A 23,193-nucleotide genomic window follows, 5' to 3' on the forward strand; every position below is an offset into this window, starting at 1 on the left:
ATGGTGTGTAACAGTTTGTCTATCAGTGCATGCTCCTACTTATTACTCTCAGCACTGTCTGCAGCACATGTAGCAGAGCATGCATTAGCGCTGAGCAGACGGTGGTGCGGAGTCAAGCGGTGTCTTCATTTTAAGTTACTAATCAGTTTGTGAAACCCATTCCTAGAAAGTTAGTGAACATAGATCCCTTCATTTCCATACTCAATATAACTCTAAAATATGAACGTATTGTTAATTATTATTATAAAAACCTGAATTTTTGACTCTAGAAATCGATATTTAGCCATTAGCCCTATAAAATCCAGTATTGGTCGTGCTAGTCAAGATTGATAAGCAAACACGAGGGCGACATGCTATTGAGAACTTCACAATTTTAGCTTGAACAACCTGCTGACATTGACAGTTGACCTCACATGCTTCAAATGGGGTTCATAGACCTGGTTTCCAGTTTACTCTCTGAAAATGTGCCGAAACGTCTCGCATATTACAGTACATTGCTGCCAGTGATGTATAGACACACACACACACATAGAGGTCAACCATCACGCCCCTCTGTGCGACAGTAAACCTTTAATGACTAATAAAAGGAGCCTGACCTTGAACACAGTGTGATGCTCCCCAGCTCTGATCACATCTGATGTAATGCTGAACACAGCAGAAGGTGGAGAGACAGCGAGTTAGACGTCTGAACAGCACAAGGAGGTTCCTTCTCTTTTGTCAAGATGAAAGGAGTGTGAGGAAGTGGAACGTAGCCACAAATTACAACTACAGCAACATTTGTCTTGATGAAATGGCAACAAAGAAAAACAATCAGGGTAGCGTCTTCACGAACAGCTACTGTGGATGCACTGTCATAAAATCTGACAGGCATGGTCCACCCCACTGACTTTTCATCTAGCTACCATGCAGTTGACATGCGTTTTGAGTGAAAACTATGTAGCTAATTGCCACAACGAGATCCATAGATATTCAAGGTTGCTTCAAGTTCAAAACTAATTTCACTGATGATCCCAAAACTTCTTCTTCTTTAGTCTCATTGTGTGGTTTCAATTTAAATGTGTCCAATGGTTTGATTTATAGCCAAATACCTGCAACACTAATGACATTGCCATCTGCCCGACCTAATTAGTGAATGTCACAAAGCTAACTGATCGTCTGATGTTAGCATTTAGCTCCAGTCACCGCTGTGTCTAAGGACACCATTGTAGAAGCATTAGCGTGGTTTTAGGCTCTCAGAACACAATCTGTTCCTTAGCCTTAATGGGAAATTTTGGATTTTTTAAAAATTTTTCCACATTTTTAGGGTATATATGACAAACAGGTACACATTAGAAATACCAGAATTAGACTTTATACGTGACATTTATGCATTAAAATGTCTTAAAAAGACTGAATTGTTTTTAGCAGCCTGAAGGTAAAACTGTTCAGTATTCTTCAATAAAAACACTAAAAGTAAATAAAGACACTTGATTCTTTTTCCTTTGCTTGTTTATTCATCGTCCAAATTCATCATCAGTAGACTCAGAGAAATAAAAGGTATTTTTTTCCTTTTTAAACATTCTCTTAAACAAAAATATAACAACTATTTACAATCACTCGTAAAAAATACATAAAAAGCGTACAAGCAAAATCATGTTGTCTTTCTAAAAGACATAAGTTACAACAGCTATAAGTGTGAGACGAAAGCAAACTTTAAGCCACAGACCAAGTTAATACCTCTTTGTACAGATTGTGCAGCTCACTCACCACATTTAAGCTTATTGTTGTGCATTTCTGCTGTAATGCCAAAAGATGTCTACATAAAACACATTCACATCTCTCTTATTGCATTCCAGATAACACGGCAGGAGACGAGGAGGAGGGAGGGAGGGAGGGAGGGAGGGAGGAGAGGGGCTAAACTACAGTCAGACAGACGGGACTTCGGGACGTTTTCAGGTGAAGGAAGGTGACGCTTATCTTCTCCAGTTTTATGTAAATTGAAACGCTGACATGTCGTGCTCACAGCGCCAAGAGCCTGTGGGAAAACATGCCTTCTGTATGTAGAGGAGGAGAAGAGAAGGGGGTGAGCTACTGAGTGAAATTTAGCCCTGAAGGAAAGTAAAACAAAATGCAAAAAAATAAAAAATAAACTCTGCATTTTGCAAGGAATAAAACAAACTCCTGAACTCTTTAGAAAGATCAACATGCGCAGAGAGTTAGGAAGTTCATGGTAAAAAAAAACTCAACAAGCAGGTCAAAATATAGAGCTTCTTCTTCTAATTTCTCATTAAACTCCTGACTATTCATATCATCTGGGGAAAAACATTGGAAGTAGCATATGCTGCTAAAGAAAAAATAATCATTAATACTGAATTGTGGTTATGAATTTGAGGAGTACAGTTGTGCAAAAAAAAAAAGGACGAACTGTCAGTTTCTGACACTCAGTCTGATTCAAAGTTTCTATTATTGAGACTGTTTTTAAAAGAAGTGAGGGCTCACAGTGGAGATTCATGAATGTAGAATGAAATCTATGAGATGTGCAGGAAAGGTTGGAAGTTTAAAATCCTGCTGAGAGAGCGACTACGATGTATTCGGCATCGGAGCTCGTTGTGTTCAGCTCAAACAGACGGGGACATAATAGCATCAAAAAAAAAATCCTTTCAATCATCCCCGCTGTTTGAATGAACTCGCCTTGTGCCACGAAAGCGGCGGCAGGAGACTCGCGAGGGGCCCACCTTTCTGCAGGCGGAAGCAATCAAAGCAAAACTGCAAACTTAGAAGGGCTTTTTCTTGAAAATGACTTCTGAGCCTTTCTTCATCTGCTGCATCCCCAGACTGAAAACAGGATTATTTTTTTTAAAACTACGTTGATCCAGCCTCACAAATAATTCCACACACACACCGCCATATCCCAAAACACAGCAGCAATTACACTCAAAGAGCAGAAATGGCACCAACAACAGAGAGTGAGGGGAGAAAATATGTCATGAACACTGACAAGAACGAACAGAAACTCCGTTAAAGACTCCTGCCCCAAAAACAGAAGCAGGGCGATCACAACCTCGGATTATTTCTTATAACAAAATATTCAAAAATAGCCTTTATAGAGGACTCTCTTCTCTCATCTATACATGATCAGTTAACATTAATTTATGGCAAAGAAACAACAAAAATATATATGTAAAAATTCATATATATGCCATGTATATATTAGCATCAATCATTTCAAGTCTTTGTGTGGCAAAAACAAAACAAAAGAAGCGTCACAGAGCGCGAGACCGACAGCAGAAGGAGAAGAGCGTCTAATTCCAGTTACACCCCTGCCGAACTGCAGATAAACACGAATGGAAAACATGTTTTTTCCCCCCGTCCGAATGTACAAATTTGCGTCCGCTTTCATTACAAATAAACAAGTTGTTTTTTTCCAAGCACATCCTTTAAATATTCTACAAAATATACTATGAACATGGAATGGAGAGGCGAGCCAGGCGCTAAAACACATCATCTGCAGACTTGTTTTGTTGCTCTTTAAATAAGAAGCCGAGATGAGGGATGTCCACCGTGAGCACAGGGTCCAAGCTTATGCTGTATCTGCGGAGCTCCTGCTGCATTTATAAACAAATTTACAAGGTCAACTGAACCTGGAGCGATGTACTTTTTTTTTTTTTTTTTTACCATTTCAGCTTGTAATTCCATAGACAACTAGTCTAATAAACACTGTAAACAAAATGTGTAAGCGTCTGTGTAAACACTGTCCTTTGTCTTTACACACTAGCTAAGATTCCGCTGTGTGTTTTGTGTGTGTGTGTGTGCATGCACACTGTGTCGCCACACAGTGCTAATTTATCGTTTTATTATAGCTGCTGCAATAAAATAACAACACGCGTTTTAACTCTACGGGAAGCAGCAGCAAGGCATTTGTTCTTCAGCTCATTAAAAACAAGTTACAATACAGGTTTTATAGAACATCCAGGAGGCAGCATGCCGCTAAAGTACCTCACGTCAGACCGAACGAGCAATAAGAGAGGCGGGTGGTGGTGGTGGGGGTGAAGAGCGCAACAAGGAGACACCCAAAACTGCCTGAGAGATGCTGTTTGTCATTTTTTCTATGAAGCTCAGCAAAGTACAATAAGTGCTAAACACAAACAGGCGTGCTTTCCGTTGCTACCAGAGTGTAATTTCTCTTTTTTTCCACCACCTACAGGAAGTGGAAAATATGGCAAAAGGGCTCTTTAGTGGCTCCTGAGGGCTTTTCTGACCTCCAGTCCAGTCAAACGTGAGTATTGTGGGTGTTTGTTTGTGTGCATGTGGTTTAGTTTGTGGTGTTTGAGCAAATTTATCAGTGCCAGGGTTCAACAGAGGTTTGCAAAGACCTCAAAAAAAAAAAAAGGTTTTCTTGTTCATCTACATTCATCTTCTTTTAAGCAAACATTAAAATAAAACAACAGTAACAAATAAAAAATCCCCCACAAGCACTCGCGACTGCAACTTTGTGTCCCTTTGTCTGCTCCTCCTCACAATTCTCACAGGAAAACTTTGCAAAGCTCAGAGATGCAACTGAAAAGAGGGAGAAAAATCACTTTACAAAAAAATAAAAGCAGGAAAAGAACCACTGTACAACATCTTAAACTGTAAAAACAATATTCAACGCCTTTAGACAAGAGAGCTCAAAGCGCAAAAAATGGAGGTACGTGGTGGTCTGTTTCCAATGACGACTTCTCACGAGGCATCATCATTGTCACTCTTTCCTTCTGCTTTTTTATGAATTTTTTCGCCGTGCGTCTGCTGCGGTATGATTCCATCGCACCACCTGTTCAGGAGTTTTTCAAAAAGTATCTAAATCTTTCTGTTTTTTCTTCTCTGTCTGGTGAAATGGATTTAAAAACAGCTGACGGAGTGAGTCCTGGGAGGCGGCGAGAGGTCACCTGACCCGTCGGTCAGGTTCAGGGGCGTCACACGGGACTGTGGGCGGGGCTTAGAGAAAAATGTGCTGTGACATGTGATGACGACAGGCTGCTAGTCCAGTCAGAAGCCTGATCAACACGACTTGGTCCGTGTGTGAGAACGAGTGTGTGTGCGACGCCGCTGCCTTTACACCGCTGACACTTGTTCATCTGCAAACGAAAGAGAGGAAAGTTTTCAAAACAGTAAATCACAAAGTGGATTTTAGACTTCTTTAGACTTTGAAGATGCAAAGAAGAATGAAGAAGCCAAAAAAAAATGTGGGGACTTTTTGGCTGAACTGCAGGATGTGTTTACACAGAGCAGAAATCAGAGAAATATGGCAAGAAATGAAAAACAAACACCAACGTATCAGTAACATCTAGGAGAATGTTGTTCATGTTGATTCTAGGTCTCTTAACTTTTCCTAAACTGCACAAAAAACATTTCTGAGTTCTCTCTATTGGTAGCCATGACTTTACTGTTTCTAAAGAGGTGGAAGGTTTTATACTTCCATCACAACTGAGCTCACAGCGAGTAATAAAAAAGTCACAGAAGCAACAAATACCCAGAAACTGTTTGAGTTAAGAAAGGGTTGAATAGTGCACAATAAACTGATAAAACAGCCTCATCCTTTAATACTGATGGCTGCAATGAGATCTAAAAAGAGCATTTCAGAGCGACTAACAGTACTACACAGTAAGCAAAAGGCCTTTCATAAATCAAAACCTGTGAAAGGCCAAAAACACTTCTGCTCTATTTCACATTTGTTACATCTACACCGAGTCAGGCTGAAGTCTCATTGCCATTTATGAAACCCCTGAAAAATCCTCCCCTCTCACCCTCTGTCATGTGTTTAGAGCAATGGATGAGCAGACGCCAAATGTCGAGAGCGAGAAACATCTGAAGCTCCAACAGTCCAGTCATTACAAAAACAAAAGCAGAAATAATACTGCCTCATGATACACAGTTCTGGAGATATTCAGCTGAAAAATCTAGTTCAAAACTGACATCTTTGTCCTGCTGACGTGCTGCAGGCTTCCTACTAGTGCTCGGGGTGACACGTCGCATGACAGAAAGAAACTAATTCAGTGCTTCTTAAGACTTCTAAAGACCTGCAGATTCCTAAAATCCAATTATTGTTGTTCGTCCTGAATCAGATTTACAAGTTGTCCTCATGTTTCTAACGCTGTCTTTGTGTAACAAAAACCACGGATGTAATGTATGAACTCAAAAGAGGTAAGGTGACCATTTTCAGGTAGTACAGTTCACTTCAAGTCCACTGGTTTTAAACTGAGATGTACAAAATTAATCAGATTGTGCTTGACTGTCTGTCTTGACATTTTTGTAAGTTTGTGGACATCATGTGTTTTCACACGGCTTCCATAATGCATCCCACTCACTGCCATATGAATAAAATACGAATGAAGTGATTTAGCAGAGACTTGTTGTCAGTAAGAGAACCAACAGTTTGTTTTTATACCGCTACCATCCAGCAGGGACGTACCATCCTCACTATCAGCCAGGTCCTGTGGTGGGAGGCAGATGCTGGGCGGTCTGGAGTGGCCCTGCGTGGAGCCGGCAGTCCGGGCGTCTTGGTGCTGGAGGTGAAGGGCGCCGGCGAGCCTCCGAGCCTCGGCCAGACCGCCAGCCGCTCCGGGGCTCTGCAGGAGTTTGCTCCTCTGCAGGGCCACGCTGTAGTCCGGAGGTTTGAGGTGCGGGGGCCTCGGGAGGAGACCTCCTGGCCCACCTACTACTCCGTCTGTGAGGCCGAGATCCCCCAGAGCCAGACCCTGGTAGCCTGGAGGGGTGGGAGGGGGAGCTCGGTAACGCTCATCCTTGGCGGGGGAGGTGACACAGTACACTGGATGGTGGTGAAGATCAAAAAGAAAGGAGGGATGGAGTAAAGAAAGAGGGGAGTGACGGATGAGGAGTGATAAGGAGGGATAAGGAAGTTACCAGGAAAGGAGGTGTGTGTGTGTGTGGGAGGGGGAAGAAACAAAAAGAAAAATAATGTAAAAATCAAATCAATGTGGTGTTTCACTAACACAACAGACAACTATACATGCACCAAAACGTGTCGAAAATTAAAAGAAAAACATACAACAAATGAGATGGATGGCTGCAGCAGAAACACAGAGCTAGAGCTAATAATTATCAATCAACCTGTCACTTATTTACTGGATCAATCGATTAATCGTTTGCTTCTTCAGTGAAAAACTGTGAAAAATGCTCATTGTAACAGTCCAAAAGATAAAGATTTACTCTAATATAAGTGCAAATTTTCACATTTGGTGTGACATGTGAAGAGCGACTGACTAAAACGATTAATCGATTATCAAAATTATTGTCAATTAATCTTCTGTTCATCTACAAATCGACTAATTAAACGCATTGGCAGTGAATGTGACACCTTCTGAACTCCTCCTCTGTAACTCTTCATAGTTTTGTTTTTCTTCTAAAGCTGTCAAGCTGCTAATTCTTACAGGTTATCATAAAACTACAGCAGCAGATCCAGAAGACTTATTTACACTGTGGCTGACCTAAGGAATGCCAAAGTGCAGCATTTGAAAGCTGTTCACTGGAGAAAAATGTTAAATCGAGCAACAAAAAGCTGAAGTAGTTCCCCTAAAACAGCAGCAGACTGAACTTCACTACAAAATATAGACAGCCATCTCTCTTAATAGTCAGCATCAAGAGAGTTTAAGCAAAAGCTGATGTCTTCCTGCATGACTCAAGAAACTCTGTGTAGCTTATCAAACAAATACTAGAATGGAAAAGCTTATTTCTACTGCAACTGCTTCTACAGACACTCAGATACGCAGCAACAGAGTTGGCCTGGACTGCTGTCAAGCTGTGTTTACAGGGAATCAAACTCTCAACCTGACCCCTCACCTATCAGGCCCTTCTCTGTGCTTGATGTCACCGTTTTGTAGGCAGGGTCTGTGCTTTGCCCTCCTTCCTCGTTGGCCGGCGAGGAAGGGTGCTCCGAGGTGTTTCGCCGCTTTATCGTGCTGTAATTCCCCTCATAGGTGTCCGACAGCGAGCTGGACGACGCCCAGCTCTGCCGCGACTGATTGGACAGATCTGAGCTGGAGTCTCTGGAGTGCTGCTTGCAGCCGTCCTCGTTGGCCCACACCGGGCCGGCCGCCTCGACCTCGGCTATGGGCCTGGTCAGCTGCGTGTGCTTGAAGCCGCCCAGGTGTGCGTGCTGGAGGGCGAGCGGGTGGCCATGGATGCCGTGGTCCCAGGGCCGGCAGGAGGAGGGGGGGAGGCTCTGGAAGGAGTCGTGGGAGTTGGAGGAGCAGGACGTCCAGCTGCCACGGCCGCTGTCGACCACCGAGTCCAGAGAGGTGTGGTCCGGGGTCAGCTCCTCGGTCGATACGGAGGAGGTGAAGGTGGAGGCTCGAGCTGTGTGTCCTCGAGCAGACGATGAAAAATTACTGGGGAAAAAATGGAACAGAAGATGAGCTTTTATGCTGAATAAAACCATCTTTGTGATGATCAGGTTTACAGAGAACATTAGAATAATCATATCTGGGTGTCAGACACTTGGATAAAACTTTAACTAGTGACATGAAACCTGGAATATAAATTTAGCATGAAAGCAGGATCCATGAATCCGATCTTTGCCTGCATGGATCAAGTGTGAAGATGTTATAAATTTGAGTTATGGTAAAGAAAAATGTCAGTAACATGAAAAAACACTGCAACAATGATGTACACACTGAAATCAAAGTCTGACAGCAGGAACTGCAGCTTCATCATCTGTTCCTTTGATCAGATGGAGGAAACAGGCAGCCAGAAGCGAACCTGTTTTTATCAGAGATGTTGAGGGAACTGCAGCTTCTTGCATTAAAAAGACAAAAACACACTCCTGAATACCATCTTATTCATTGCTGCTGAGCTGCTTGAACAATGCAATCTAATACTTTAAATTAATTAAGAAGAAAAGCACTCAGAGAGCAGTCCTCCACCAAGGCTGTTCATATGGCATGGTCACAAATACAGCTTATTTTTATTAGTTATTGATGATCAGAAATCACAACAACATAGAATGCAGCCTGGTGCTGAGCACAGGCATGTGTTTTGCATGTGTATGTTACGCACGGATACAGAATGGCATGACCTAAATATGTAGTGGGCAGAGGGAATGGATGAGACTCAGAAACCCCCCCACAATTTAATCAGTTGTTCCTTGTATCATTTCCGACTGATAAGTCTGCAGCGGTGGATTTGTAGTAGGATCGCAATCATGTGATCGTCAGCGGTTCACTTGTTGTCATGGTTACAGTGACGTCATGCCGCTATGATACAGAAATCTTCACCAAATCCGTGGATCCAGACTATAAGCCGCATCACTGCCAAAATCTAATCACTTGGTCTTTGTGTCGTTTCTGACCTTCCTTGAAAATTTCATCCAAATCCGTTAGTCCGTTTTTGAGTAATGTTGCACACAAATAAACAGATAAACATACCCCGACTGTCACATAACTCTGCTTCGTTCCATGGTGGAGCAATTATCCAAGGTCACACATTTTAATACATGTTCACAGTGTTCTCATACTTTCAGAGTTGTTACCTCTACTCATGACTTTTGTGTAAGTTTCCTTCCGTTAAATTATTATATGTAATTTATATTTCAATGTACATATATATTTCCATCTAGAAAACTCACATTATCTTTTTTTAAAGACTTTCATGTTTTCTAGATTTTATTAGAAAAAAGGCTTTTATTAACAAGTTACTGGGATGGCAGCGTGTGTTTTCCAGTGCCGTTTAATTTACAAACTGACTGACTCATCTGATGATTACAGCAGGTGGTGGGATGGGACAATGCACAAGAGTTTTTCTCACTTTCCAGTACAGTTGTTCTGCTCTCCAATGCAAGCATCACACATCCAGATGTACAGAGACGATTTTGGGCGCTGTCTGACGCATGACAAGTGGGTAAACATACTCACGAAAATAGCTATGAAAATAGCTACAAAAAAAGTGTATATACAGTACATGTATAAAGTGTAGCGAAAGAAACAAAGTGAGAGCAAGTGAAAAATGTTTGGCATAAGTTTATATGAAACTGCTGATTGGTTGTAAAGGTGGAGATGAAGCTGAAATGAACTGACAGTGATGAGAGGAAAGAGGGAGAAGAAGGCAAAAGAGGTGGTCGAGTAACGATAAAACACTGCTGGCTGGAGGACATACGGGTCAGACGACAAAACACTAACAAGAGAAGACAAATGCAAACAGGATTTTTCATGTTTTTGTTGTTCCACCTATGAAATATTGCTCCTTTGAAAAGCTCAGCCATCCATGACTCATCTGTACACATGCTTTCTACAAAATCACAAATCAAAAAGCCGACAGAGTGCTCGATAGATCACCACACCTGAGTTAGAAAGAAAGAGTTTTCCTCCTCAGCCGCTTTTTTTTAAAGCAGCGGTTTGACTCACTGACGCAGTTTTACTGGACAAACAAGCCACTCAATGAAACGGAGCCATATTTCATAAAACAGTGCGGAGTCACACAGCGAGGATGCCGAGGTAATATAATATCGGGGAGGTTATTGCGTCCGGCGATATTTTAAAGTCTCCTCTTTATGAGACAGAATGGCCAGATCATGGAGGAACAATAAACAAACAGCACACAATAAAAAAACCGCTGCTGTTTACTCAGCCAGATTAAAAAGCCGCCTGCGTGAAAAGCGATACGTTGTTAACGGAGAAAAAGGAGGAGAGAGGACGGCAGTAAATGTGGGATGATAATAAAAACCTGCTGCGTTTTACGACTTCCTGTGCTCCGAGTTTTAATGAGGAAAGGACGTAATTGGAATCCAGCTGGGAGAGAAGCAGCAAAAGGTAGCAGACGGGGGATGTGTGGTGCCTTTTGGGGAGGTTTCTGATAATTATGAAATCGTGCAGCTCGGTGGTTCAAGGCCTGAGACATTGATGAGAAAAAAAACAATGCTGTCAAGTATCTGGACCACTAGCAGAGAATGCTTTTGAGCTCTCAATCTGGAACCAGTGTGAGATTCCTCTACTGTATGACTCTAATAACTTGTAGCAAAGTTAGGGGCAGGATATGAGCTGACAGGCGTCCAAACAGAGTAAAAAGTGGAAAGTGTTTGTGTGAGTTTAGAAGTGTATTTGTACACTCACTCACAAAAAAAAACCTCCACCTCTTTTTGACCTTAATTAATTAGCTTTACCAAAGAGATTAGATGAACTGAAGCTAATTACCTTGTGCTGGGCTGGCTGTAATCAGCATTTAAATGTGCATTCATCGCTGCCGTGCTCTCAGCAACCGCAGCAGCCGTGGTAGCAGTAGTCATAGAAGTAATAGAGGCAGTAGTAGTACAGGTCCTGTTGCTGCTATTACATCGTTCCTCAAGGCCCGGAGCCGGCACCGAGTCCACCGAACAGATACTGGAGCGGGAGGAGATCTCGCTGTGGCTGGAGTCCGACAGGTTGTCTGCTTTACCAGCTGGCAGGAGGGCATAACCTGGAGGGAGGAAGATTTTAGATAGTGAAGTGAAATGTTGGCTATTTATAATAATGAGGAAGTTAAATGTGAAGGATGGAAAGTCAGAGGAAACATGCAAATATGGGAAAAAAGGTAAAAAGAGATAAGGAAAAGAGCAGCAGTGTAGATGAATGTAGATAATTTTACTCTTATGGCAGTTATGATTGTTGTACTTCTTCATCTGTCATTTTTCAATAACCCTGAATGATTTTGTTAATCAATTTCTACTCAAAAACAGTCTCCATGTCACCCACATGACTGTCAGTGATCATATACAGTATAAATGTGTGAGGCTGTAGCCTTCTGAAAACTTGCACAATGTGAAGTCGAACATCTAAACAGACTGAACTGTGTGGAAATTACCGAGAAAGATACTACTGGGGTCCCACTTTAAACTTTATACAACAAAAACCAGCACAACCAAATCTGACTGCAGGGAAGCTAACTGAACATGGTGATTTAATGCTGCATGCAACAGAACAGTCACACACCAAAACCTCCAAAATAAACGACTGAAAACATCTGTCATTTTTTTGTGAGAATGCATTTGAAGTTGAAGTGAAAATAACTCCTGCTTTGACGTTTGGCTGTTCAGGGACATTGAAACTTTTACAGCTTTATGTTGGCAACTGAATAAACATTAAGAGAACTCAGAGAACACGTTGAAACAGCTCCATCTGTTGCTGCTGCCTCAGATTTTTTTTTTTATCTGTGCTGCATTATCTTCAAATATTCACTGGGGAAACTCTTAAGCGTCACATTTCTGTGGCTCATGTTGGATTTCATGGTGGCTCCTTCATCTCAACATTGAAATGTGTCGTCACTTTAAGGAGCTACGTGTGCAGCGGTTTCTCAATAAATGTGATTAGTCAACAACATGAAGTCTCTCTTAAATGCTTTCTTCGCTTCATTGTTTTTCGAATAACTGCCTCAGTGATTTGTGTCAGACAGTCTTCCTCCTGCTGCGTTTGTCTCTGCACAGCCAAAGGAAAGGGTTTGGGCTGACCGACCTCCGGGCTCTCTGCTCTGACTCTTCCTGAATCGAGGAAGTTTCAAACTCTCCTGCTTCTTCCTCATTCTTCACATGCGACCTGACTGCCCCTGGCCTCTCCCTGGACTGACTCCTCTCCCTCAGGATCCTGAAGGGTGACATCAGCCTCGTCCTGATGGGGGACTCTGGAGGTTTGGGTCTCATTAATCTGGGCTGGGAAACAGGCGATAAAGCCACGAGTCCCAACACTGGTAGGCTGGGAGGAGATCCACTGTGGATCGTGGGATGCCCTGTGTGTGCTGGGCTTCCTGCTCTAATTTTCAGGAACATTTTCTGTTTTTCTGTCTGGTTGTTCTGCCGCCTGGATCTTCCTCTCCTTTGCTCTGAATGAAACAAGCCTCCCTGAACTGCCTCCTGCATCATCTCCTCTTTTCCCTTTTCACTTCCTTCCTCCTCCTCCTCTTCCTCCTGCACTGTCTCTCTCTCCCTGCTACTGTCTCGGCTGTGCTGCCTGGTCATCAGCAGGATCCTCTTGTGTAGTAGAGCCCCACCTATGCCGTAGCTGCGCAGGCTGACGGCCTTTGTGCTGGCGTCGCTGGTCAGAGACGACGAAGATCCTGACAAGTTCATCTGGCTGGAGTTGTGGGACTTTGCCACGCCTCCCACTGAAAGAAAGAAACCCACAAGAACAAATAACAACTTTAAAAAACAGATATTAAAACATTATTAATAAAAAAATGACTATAAGACTTTACATTTATGCGTATTCATGCCAGAGATAGTTTCTGTGTAACTCAGTGACATTATCTTTAGCCTGGAGGAAACCGTTTCACCAAGTGGATAAAAAACCAAAACAAAACAGGGTGGCACAGGGTGAAAAGTTTCCGTTGCAGACCTTTGCGTGGGGAGCCCTGAGGCGACACCGTGGGGCTGGAGTGAAGGGAGGAGATGGTGGAGACGGTGTCATCAGATGGTCTCTTGCTGCTCCACTCCTCTGATGAGTTCACTGGAGGCTTCTTCACCACCTGGGGAGAGTTAGAGTCTGCGGGAAAAAAGAAAAATTACAGTTAGTAAAGTTCAAATGGAAGTTGGTTACACATTTGTAATAAGACAGAAATGGAAAATGGCGTTTAATTAGTCTTAAATGCCTCTCCTGTGATTGCTTACCTACGGTCTCTAACCTGTCTCTTACCCTCCGAACCACCTGGATGAATAACTGAACCCGTTTCAACGACTTATTCATGATGTACAAATACATGACAATACATTTCTTATGCTTTTTTATGTATAGCCACTGTTTTCTGTTGTCTTTCTGTGCTTTATAAACGGTAAAAGTACATTCTGGCATGTTTGGTTATACATTTTCTCCAGCAGGTGGTCCACCATTTAAAAAAAAAAGTGTCAATGTTCACTTAGTTTGCCAGTAATTGCATCTACAATAACCTGAGTTACAAATTTTCTAATTTCAGCCGATTTTAACATAAATTTGACTACATTAAACTCTGTTGAATTACACTACAACATATAATTGTCTTTTAAAGCACTTAAGACTGTTTAATTAATGTCACCCCTTTATTTTAATATTCAGCTCTAATGTGTTTCATCTGCTATTTTTTATTGTACAATATTTCTCTTAATTACATACTCTATTACAGCACATATGAAATTTAATTATGTATGATTATCAAGATTTTTTTTGTACCTTGTGATCTTATTTTATTTTATCCTGCTGAGCTGAACTGTTACTAATTATGGATTATGGAAGGTTTTATGAGCACTTAACCTGAATGAAGTGCCTCTCTGACTGTAAAATTAAATATCAATGCAGCTAATTACCACTTAACTATTGCTTAACTCTTGGTCAATGATAATCGATAAAAAGATGCAAACCGCAAATAGAAAATCGAAAAACTGTAAAGAAATTCTGAATATAAATAGCATTAAGGAGTAAAATATAATCGTGGGGCACTCACTAGGCGTGCCGATGTCCTTGGCAGTGCTCTTCTTTCGTAGAGGGTTCAGTGGGACCTGGACCTGAAGGACTTGTGACACCCTGTTTTGTGTTTTTCCCGTCGGTAGAGCTGACCGCAGCGACACTGGAGACATGTCTGACTTAGTGGATCGCCTCTCACTCAAGTTCTTAGACACTAAAATGACAAAACGGCAGACAAAAAAAGGTGATGTGAAATTTTAAACAGAATGTTCAATTCCTGATCAGTTCAACTATTTAAAGTTAGAGTCTTCAAAAAATTTTCAAGAAAGAGTCTTTCAGCAGTCTGCAGAGACTGATGTGAATAATGTTTATTCAACACAGAAGCTGTAAGAACAAACATGCAAAATCTTGACATTTTAACTGACTGCACAAAATGTTACATTGTATTACTTCTCCTAAACGCTTTCTTCCGTTCTGGAAGGCCATAACCCATCGTTTTAAGAGCCATTATAATAATATATGATGTAACTGTATCAAAAGTCAGACCTCCTCTTTTTTATTTCTGCTTGCTTTGCATTATTTCTGCTTGGCTCAGCGTGACCTAGGTTTCAACTTATCAGTGCAGACGAAGAGAGGCCATGAACTTCCTGTCTTATGCCTTATATGGGCTCCATGGGCTTCTGCTGGGTTGCTGCTTTCCACAGAATTATTTAGTGTTTTCATAACTTCAGTTGACACGGTAGGTCTTCCAATCTTATCATTGTTTGCTCTTAAATTTGATTCGCACATCTTATTCGTCTAATTTTATCATTTGTTGATTCGTAAACGCCATGACACGCGTTCTATTCCACAGAGACTGTGGATGATGGAGCAGGATCAATGAACAGGTTGATTAATTCAATCCTGTTATTTTCTGCATGGCATTTGCAAACACACTAGGTGGCAGTAGAAGCTAACAATACAAACGTCACATCAATTTTCATTCAGTGAAATACTTTTGAATTTCATTTTGTTAACATCTCATAATTTTAGGCTTATTTGTTTTTCGATTTGTGCAGTGATGCTCTTGGGTTTACCAGGTAACAACCAAAGGCGCTGACTTGAGTCACAAAACATGTAAAGTCTGTGAAATCGACTCAGCATCTGTGTTACTCACGGGTGTTGTAAGCCGGCTCACACTGCAGGGACATGATCTGGTGTTTCTCCTCATCCGTCTCCACCGTGAGGTTAGAAAGATACTGCTTCACCTTTCTGGCCATCTGAGCGTCTTCATACAGCTTCTTGGCGTTGAGAAGCGAGCTGCGACGCACTCGCTTCTTATGGGCTCCACCCTGCACGTCCAGCATGTTGGAGTTGGTGCTGCCTTGACTTAAAGACCTGATGAGGGGGTGAGAGAGGGAGGAAGAGGAAGGGAGGAAAGGTAGAAGAATAATGAAGGCACAGAGGAGGAGGAGATTAAAGAAAATGAGGCAGGGGAGGAAGTGAGATGTGTAAAGAATGTAAAGAGGTGATAGGCATTGTTAATGGTATTGATTGATGGAGAGAAGATCAAGATTGAAGAGGATGAAATCAAGAGAATAAAGGGAGGAAAAAGGAGAAGATAAAGGAGGAAGGGTGGAAATGCACGTCGAAGCGTAAAGGCAGAAAACAAAAAGGAAGAATGGTAAATAATGATCAGTAAAGTCACCAATAAAAACAGGCAGGAATACTTTCTCATCAAATGCTGCTTCTACTATAAGATCTGCACATCTGTCTTTGTATTGGAGCAGAGCATTTTTTAAAAAACAGGACCATGCAACTGGGAGGGAGGCAGCACTCCCTGGTGTGCCATGCTATCACAGTACAGAGCAGAACATTCTGTCAGATGGAGGCAAAAAGGGTTAGGAAACAAAAGATGCACATTTTTCGATATGGGGAATATTATGGCAGGATGCAGATATGAGCAAACACCAAACCTGAGTCAAATAGTATCTACAAATACTGTTGGTTTTATTTGGACCTTTACTTGGCAGCTGGATGAGGGTTTCAGCGGAGGCTCAAAGTACATGTTTATTTTGGAAATTAGCAAATCAGTCCACCTGCAGGTCCATTTAGTGGCTTTTCTGAAGTTTTCACTCATAGTTCATGATTTTCAACAGCAGATAGAGTTTGCTCTTTCACCACGGAACTGTGTATGTTAAAATTTCAGTTTATTCTGAGCGCTGTTTGGAATTGCTGTCCTTGTTGGCTTAAAGGGTTCAAAATCCATTTAGCAGCTCTTGATGAAGATCCTGTGTGATACTAAACTGCTGCTTTTGAGCTTAAGAATGAATTTTTGACCTCAACTTTGAATCCAACTTGGGCAAAAAGTCCTCAAAAATGTGCAAATTTGAGCGATAATATACAGAATTTAATAGCAAATAAAGAATAAAACTTCATCTGCTTGTGAAGATCATGATATAAGTTCCAGAAACAATTTAAACAGACCTCGGGGTGATATTGTTTTGCCAAAGAATTTTCACTTTTACCTTACATATATTACATTGGGGGGATTTTGGCATTATATGCAGCCACATGCTGTAAAGTTTTGTCACAGTTTTATCCTTCACCTGAGAAAAAAAGTGACATTTTCTCCTATTGCAGCTGCATACTTGTATTTTAAACCTGCACTTATGGAAAATGCCAGCTATTGAAAAGGTTAGTCAACCTTCAAAGTCATGATGTGAATGTGTTTATTTTTTCAAGCTACTATATGACTCAAACATAGAACTCATGAACACGGCAGACAATGAATGGGTCAATGATGAACTTCAGTATGGTTCATGTGAATGGCCACTGCAAATGGAAGGGTTAATCACACAGAAGCACAGGCAGATGCACATGTACACTCAGATAAAGTAAAGGGGAGGGGGGGGGGGGGTCATGCATGGTTTGTGGCGGTGGGGATGCAGGGTGTACTGAATTTCTGCTGGTCCAGACCGAAACAGGATGAAACCGGTAACCAGGACAAACTTACCCTAAACTCTTCCACCTCTTCTTCCTGCAAGCAAGAGGCGTGAAGATTGAAGCGTGACTCAGAGACAAGTTCAAGGGTCAGGGAGCAGGAGGTGGAGACAAGACTATGTAGAGGTCATGCCACCACAAACAAACAGAAAATGACTGGAGATGGGAGGACACCAGACATAGGACATCTCCCCATATCAACCTGAAGAGTGTGTGTTCTGGATTTGTGGATCCACATTCATTACAGCAATAATGAGTGTGTGATGCACAAACATTTGTCATATGATACAATGTTTCTCTCTAGAATATGAAGTCTTCTTATGAGCATCTTCTCTGATTTGTAGTGTGATGGGAGTGTCTGCAGGGGGCAGTCATGCACCACAGCAGTGACAGACTGTGATCAACAAACACAAACTGAGTGATACGAACTACACACTGCAGCTGGCATCAATTCTACCTTCAGTTCCAGTCAATCCATGTCTTGTGTCCCCGTGTGGTTACATTCCAGGGCAGGAATGCAATCCAAACACCGGGAGAGAGCCATGAACTGGACGAGGAAGTGAATGAGAATTGACTGAACCAGACCTTGAGTGCGTGCCTGATCCTGCAGGTGAAGGATCCAGGTTGGCCGGTGGAGGTATGGTGTTGTGGTTCCCTTTTTGCCAACATTTGTCGTCTTTTTAATCTTAAAATCTAGTTGGTTATGCATTCATTTTCCAAGAAGTGTCAGTAAGGCTGCCTGCAGTCAGGCTGATGGGAAACAGGAAGAGCCAGTTTCAAAGAACTACAAACTTTAAGAAAGGTGTTGATTTTGTATAACTTTACTACACGGCTTATCATCACACTATGCTAATTAACTGGTCTCTGTTTCCTGTCATGATTTCCAAACCACAATTACAATATCATGGTATTTCACTAATAAATATATTGATTGTCTCATTTTACTACCAAAAACAAACCACAACATTAATTGAAACAGCATAATCCCTTATTAGTTGGCACATTCTGCCTTTCAGTTCTTTACCGCTGACTAAAATAGCTTTAGGTGACCCATACCTGTCAAACTAGCTCTAACAGCAGCACTGAGTTAAAACAAAAATAGCAAATAAGGAGAAGAAACAGTTAATTGAAGTTGTGGTATCACAACAACCAACCTCTGTCTGAACATTAGAGCGGGATCCATGTTGGCTGAAGTCATTCGCACCACGTGTCTGATCTCCTTGGCGATCATCCTCAGCTTCTCAAAGTTCACAAGACCATCGACACTGGAGTCGTTGCCTGGAAAGACAAAGTAGAACCACATAATCAAAGTGTCGGCTGTCAGCGCTGTAATTAAGATTATTTGATGTTGTAGCTTATTTATTTTCTCCAAAATGCAATTCCCATCAAATCTTCAAAGTGAAAATGTCCTTATTCTGGTTTCTTTCTTGTCATTCTACCAGGAGATCAAAGTACTCGTTCTTTCATATTTAGTCACACTGGGCAATTTGAGAATTCTTGTAACTTGCACAATTAGGGAAGTTTGTAGTTTCAATCCTAACACGGCCGTATGCACTGTTTTAAAGATGAGAAGAAGTCCTGTTTGGGTAGTTTTGACCTGACTCAATGTGGTCTGTTAAAAGGGCAAGATGGGGAAGCCTTTAGCAGAAGTAAACCTCCTGAGTGAGCCTGAAATTAATCCTCTGCACAACACAGAGGAAGTAGGGACATTGAAGTGGACAGAGTGACATGTCAGACTCAAGAAATAGCTTCAGTATTTCAGCCTCTTTCAACACCTAAAGGACAACATGTGAGTGATTTGAAAAAAAAGAAGCTGCATGCTCGCTGCTAACTCTTCTACCTTCGTGTAAGAAGGTGAGGTCCTTCTTGACCACCGGGAACAGCGGGATGATGGGTGGCTGCATGCTCTGGCTGCTCAGCACGTTGCGGTACTTGGCCATGTTCCTGGACGGGTCGAAGACGTCCTGCAGGTCCCCAAACAGCTTCTCGTACTTACTGGGCAATTTCTCCCACGAGCTCCGCAGTCGAGCCACCGGCGCCAAGTTCAGCCCGCTGTGTGAGAGAGGAAGGAGGCGCAAGGAGGGCGGAGAGAAGAGACAGAGATAAATAGGTTACGGTGGGAAGAAGAGAGGGGGAAGAAAATGAAGAAGCGGTGAAGAAAAACAAGGACAGAGGACAAAGGACGAGAGGTTTAGTTGGTGTTTTTAATACCTGCATCCCATTCAAAGCCTTTCTGAGCTAACTAAGTCCCCATTTTCCAGAGCAGAAAACCTCTTGAGGTAATGTCACCTCTGAGCAGACTCATTCGGACATTCATTGATTATGACTGGAATTCTCACTTTGCTCATTTAAAAACCAGCTCTGCTGCTGGTAGGTATATTTTTGGATTTCCAAATTCATTTTTTTTCCCTTTGTAGTAACTGATGATGTGGGTCAGTCACTAAAAAGAAACTCAGCTTTGTAACTTTTTGTAAATTTTACCTATTGTCCCCTCATTCCTCCACCCAGCATCTCTATCACGTTCTCTTTGTACTATTTTCTCACACACAGGCACAGCACCAGCCATGCTCCTGTCACCAGGCAGGTTATGCATCAGAGAGCCATATGCGCCAAGACATCCTGCCGCGAGTAGGAGTGTAAAGGGACGCAGAGGTCAGACACTTCTGCCTTTTACAGCCACAAACAGAGGATCAACATACTGCTGGGCTCCTGAAACTACAAGTCCAGATTGGAATCGGACACGAGTGCCGTCTGACATAACAAGTGCACAGGGCTCACTGCTGTGCAAGAGCAAGGCTAGCAATTATTGTTGGTAGATGAAGAAAAAGAGAAGAAGCTGCAACCATGTCAATTAATCAATATATATATATTACATCTACAGAGAAAATCCTTGCAGCACTAAATCTTCTTGGACTGATACTTGGATTTATGCTGCAGAAATATTGCAGAAAATAAACTTGTGATTCATCCTGTGGATTGGACAGCACACACTGCAACGCAAAACGCAGCATCCAGGCGAGGAAAAGGAGCATAACGCGCTGTTTTTGAAATATTACAGTCATCAGGATTATGTTACTGTTCACAAAAACAAGAAGTGTTTATCTCTCCAGTTGCGATATGTCTTATATTTGCTTATTTTTTAAAACAGTATAGCAATAATCTATTTATATTTTTGTATGGAAGTATAAAAGCATTCATTCTCATGAAATATTAGCATGAGTTAGTTTTTTTGTTGTGTTCTTTACTTCATGCAAGACTTGGAACTCATCTTCTTCATTTAATTTTCCTAATACTGAAAGACACTTCTTTGAAAATAAGGATTTATATTTAAAAAAATGGAACAAATACAAAGAAAGCAATGTGTTCATGGAAAAGAACTTTACAGATGATCAAACGGGAAAATTGTGCAGCTGCTCTGAGGTCTCAGACCCTCATGGGCCCTGGAGGAAATTAAAAACTCCATTGTAAACACATGTTTATCTGATCCTGAGGTAACAACAACACGGGATGATTACACACACGCTCACAACTGCCTGTGCAAATGCAAACATGCTTACACATGAAGAGTGCATTCAAAAGCAATCCTTTCACCGAGTTCATCCTTAAAACACATGAAGCAGCACTGACTCGCATCCCCTCATGTGGCTTTTATCCTTGAGAACAGGGCCATGCTAACATCCTCGGCTCAGACTAACATCCATCGAGAGCCAAACCACAGAGGCCAGAGGGATTCGGCGATGGCAACAAACAATAAGCGTAACTATGGGACTCTTGTTTTAAAGGCTGCAGACGCAGTCTCTGTGCGGTTGATTCAATAAACAGGGAGGAGGGGGTGAGGGAGGGAGAGGGGAGGAGGTGAGGCTGGCTCTCCTGAGGATGTGGTAAAAGGAGACAAGCCGCCAAAGCTCATTTGGCACAAACGCTGCCAGTGGAGATGGAGTAAATGCTTGTTGTCATCACAGAATAAAAACCCTGTCTTTGATACGACCACTATGCTCCAGCTGAGACAGAAATGCTACAACAACAAAAAAAAAGCTCACCTGATAATAGCGAACATGGAGTTGAAGTTCTTGCACTCTCTGCAGTGCAGTGCGATTTTGATGAAGTGTTTGATGGTCTTCATCCTTTTCAGGGCGTTGGGCTCCTTCAGGATCTCTGTGGCCACCCAGAAGGTCTCCTGGTTTATCACCTCCTCAAACTGCTTCAGGTTGCCGCTTCCTATAGAGGAGTCCAGCTTGAACAAGTCATCCACGTACCTGCAAAAATGACGTGAAGTAGAATTTGTTAGCTGAGAAAATATGATCTTGTGATGCTCAATATACCACTAGCAGCTATATTTGCTCATGTTTTCCTCGGTGAGCTTGCTTGTAGAGTTATTAAAGTGATTAGGATCATAAGAATATGTTGACTTAAGCTGCGTACTCTGTGGACTCGATGTTCCTGAAGAGTTCAAAGTCTCTCATGGAGAGCTGGGCAGCGACCTCCATGGTGCTGAGCTGCAGCAGCGAGATCTGACTCTCTCTGAGGAGGTCCTGGGCGTCCTCATCCGAACACAACGTCTCCGTCTCCATGTTGTTTTTCAGGTAGTACCTACAGGGAGGATGAACGGATGGAGAGTGGACAAGATGTGAAAGCTGGAGCATTATTATTCCCTAAAAACATTATACTGCTAATAGTCTCTTACAGTCCCAGATTTCTGTAGCCAATTGACCAATTTTGAAAAGACAGAAACCTCATTAGTAACTGGAAAAAAACAGAGGAGAGGGATTGTTGTCTCGAAGCCTTTGAGTCTAAAAACTCACAGAGAAAATAAGTGACAATAATTACACAGAGTGCAGGACATGGAGAGCGTAAAAGACTTTAGAAGTGATATCATCTCCATGTATTTTTAGCACAGCAGGTACTAGATCTGCAGTATCCTCAGATGCTTTAATAAGAGCTGCAGAGGCAGACAAGTGGGTGGACAAGATCCAGTTTCTTCATCCCGCTGTATCTTTGTGCACACATTAAATCTCTTGAATGTTCCGCTCAGTCACATTTCATTTTAAATGGGCACATTTTCTGTCTCCAACTTAAGATTAGTTTGAGGGAAAGGCAAAAATACTCTGATACGGATGGGGTTGACAGATTATGGTTGTATTTTACTTTGCAGTAAAGAAGGAGAGAGGGAAGGAAGATGACAGGCGTCTGAGTAGGAAGACAGAAGAGCGTATCTCTTTAAGGTGTATCTCCACAAGTGTTCTGCTGTTCTAGCAACAGACCATCTCTCTTACTTCATTGTGCACCTCTGTGTTCATAAATCTAACCCCCCCACTTCCACTCTAATGGAGCCGTGTAGTGGTCATCCAGGAATGCAGAACCTCTGAGCACTATAGGTTAAGCGTGGGCAACCCTCAGGGGTAAAGTGTTGGCACGGATGCAACTCTGAAATGCACTCTATTATTCTGCCTGAAAAGGTGGACAGAAGAGCACCGGCAGGCTGCAAGGTGAAGGAGATGGAGTTACATGAGACATTCAGGAAGAGACTGGAACATTTCTCAGCAGAATGTAAACTTGAAAGGCTTTTTTTTTACGAATTTATTTAAACATAAGAGTTTTTCGGGATTTTCTAGAAACCTGTAGAGGCTGAAAAAGTACGGGAGGTGATAAACGAGGAAGAATCTGAGCAAACAAGGGGAGAGAACAGGGAAGTTGGAAGAAGAGGTGATGAAAATACGATGGGATGAGAAAGAGGAGAAGAGAAAACAAGAGTGGTGATGAGAGGAGACAAGACAAAGTGATGCTAGAGTTAAGAGATAGGAAGAGGAGAAACAACAACCTGAGAGAAGAAATGAAGACGACAAGG

At 42.1% G+C, this 23,193-nt stretch overlaps 1 protein-coding gene across 7 annotated transcripts in view; it reads right to left on the reverse strand.

The window, feature by feature from the left end:
- Positions 1–1,470: 1,470 nt before the first annotated feature.
- The window catches only part of rapgef6 (Rap guanine nucleotide exchange factor (GEF) 6), a 166,884-nt gene continuing 145,161 nt past the window's right edge, over positions 1,471–23,193 (reverse strand). For 5 of the 7 annotated variants that reach the window (XM_051937182.1, XM_051937181.1, XM_022210682.2 and 2 more), the window contains 13 exons: positions 21,771–21,938; positions 21,389–21,604; positions 19,189–19,400; positions 18,503–18,626; positions 17,362–17,385; positions 15,523–15,743; positions 14,407–14,580; positions 13,329–13,475; positions 12,985–13,098; positions 11,160–11,421; positions 7,816–8,363; positions 6,428–6,784; positions 1,471–5,093 (listed from right to left, as the gene is read on the reverse strand). In XM_051937182.1, coding sequence (XP_051793142.1) covers positions 5,071–5,093; positions 6,428–6,784; positions 7,816–8,363; positions 11,160–11,421; positions 12,985–13,098; positions 13,329–13,475; positions 14,407–14,580; positions 15,523–15,743; positions 17,362–17,385; positions 18,503–18,626; positions 19,189–19,400; positions 21,389–21,604; positions 21,771–21,938 — 2,590 coding nt within the window. In that variant the 3' untranslated portion in view covers positions 1,471–5,070. The remainder of the gene's footprint in view (positions 5,094–6,427; positions 6,785–7,815; positions 8,364–11,159; positions 11,422–12,984; positions 13,099–13,328; positions 13,476–14,406; positions 14,581–15,522; positions 15,744–17,361; positions 17,386–18,502; positions 18,627–19,188; positions 19,401–21,388; positions 21,605–21,770; positions 21,939–23,193) is intronic. The other 2 variants (XM_051937180.1, XM_051937179.1) reach the window with 2 other exon arrangements.

This window comes from Acanthochromis polyacanthus, chromosome 17 (assembly GCF_021347895.1).
Source record: "Acanthochromis polyacanthus isolate Apoly-LR-REF ecotype Palm Island chromosome 17, KAUST_Apoly_ChrSc, whole genome shotgun sequence".
In the NCBI taxonomy this organism is placed as follows: domain Eukaryota; kingdom Metazoa; phylum Chordata; class Actinopteri; family Pomacentridae; genus Acanthochromis; species Acanthochromis polyacanthus.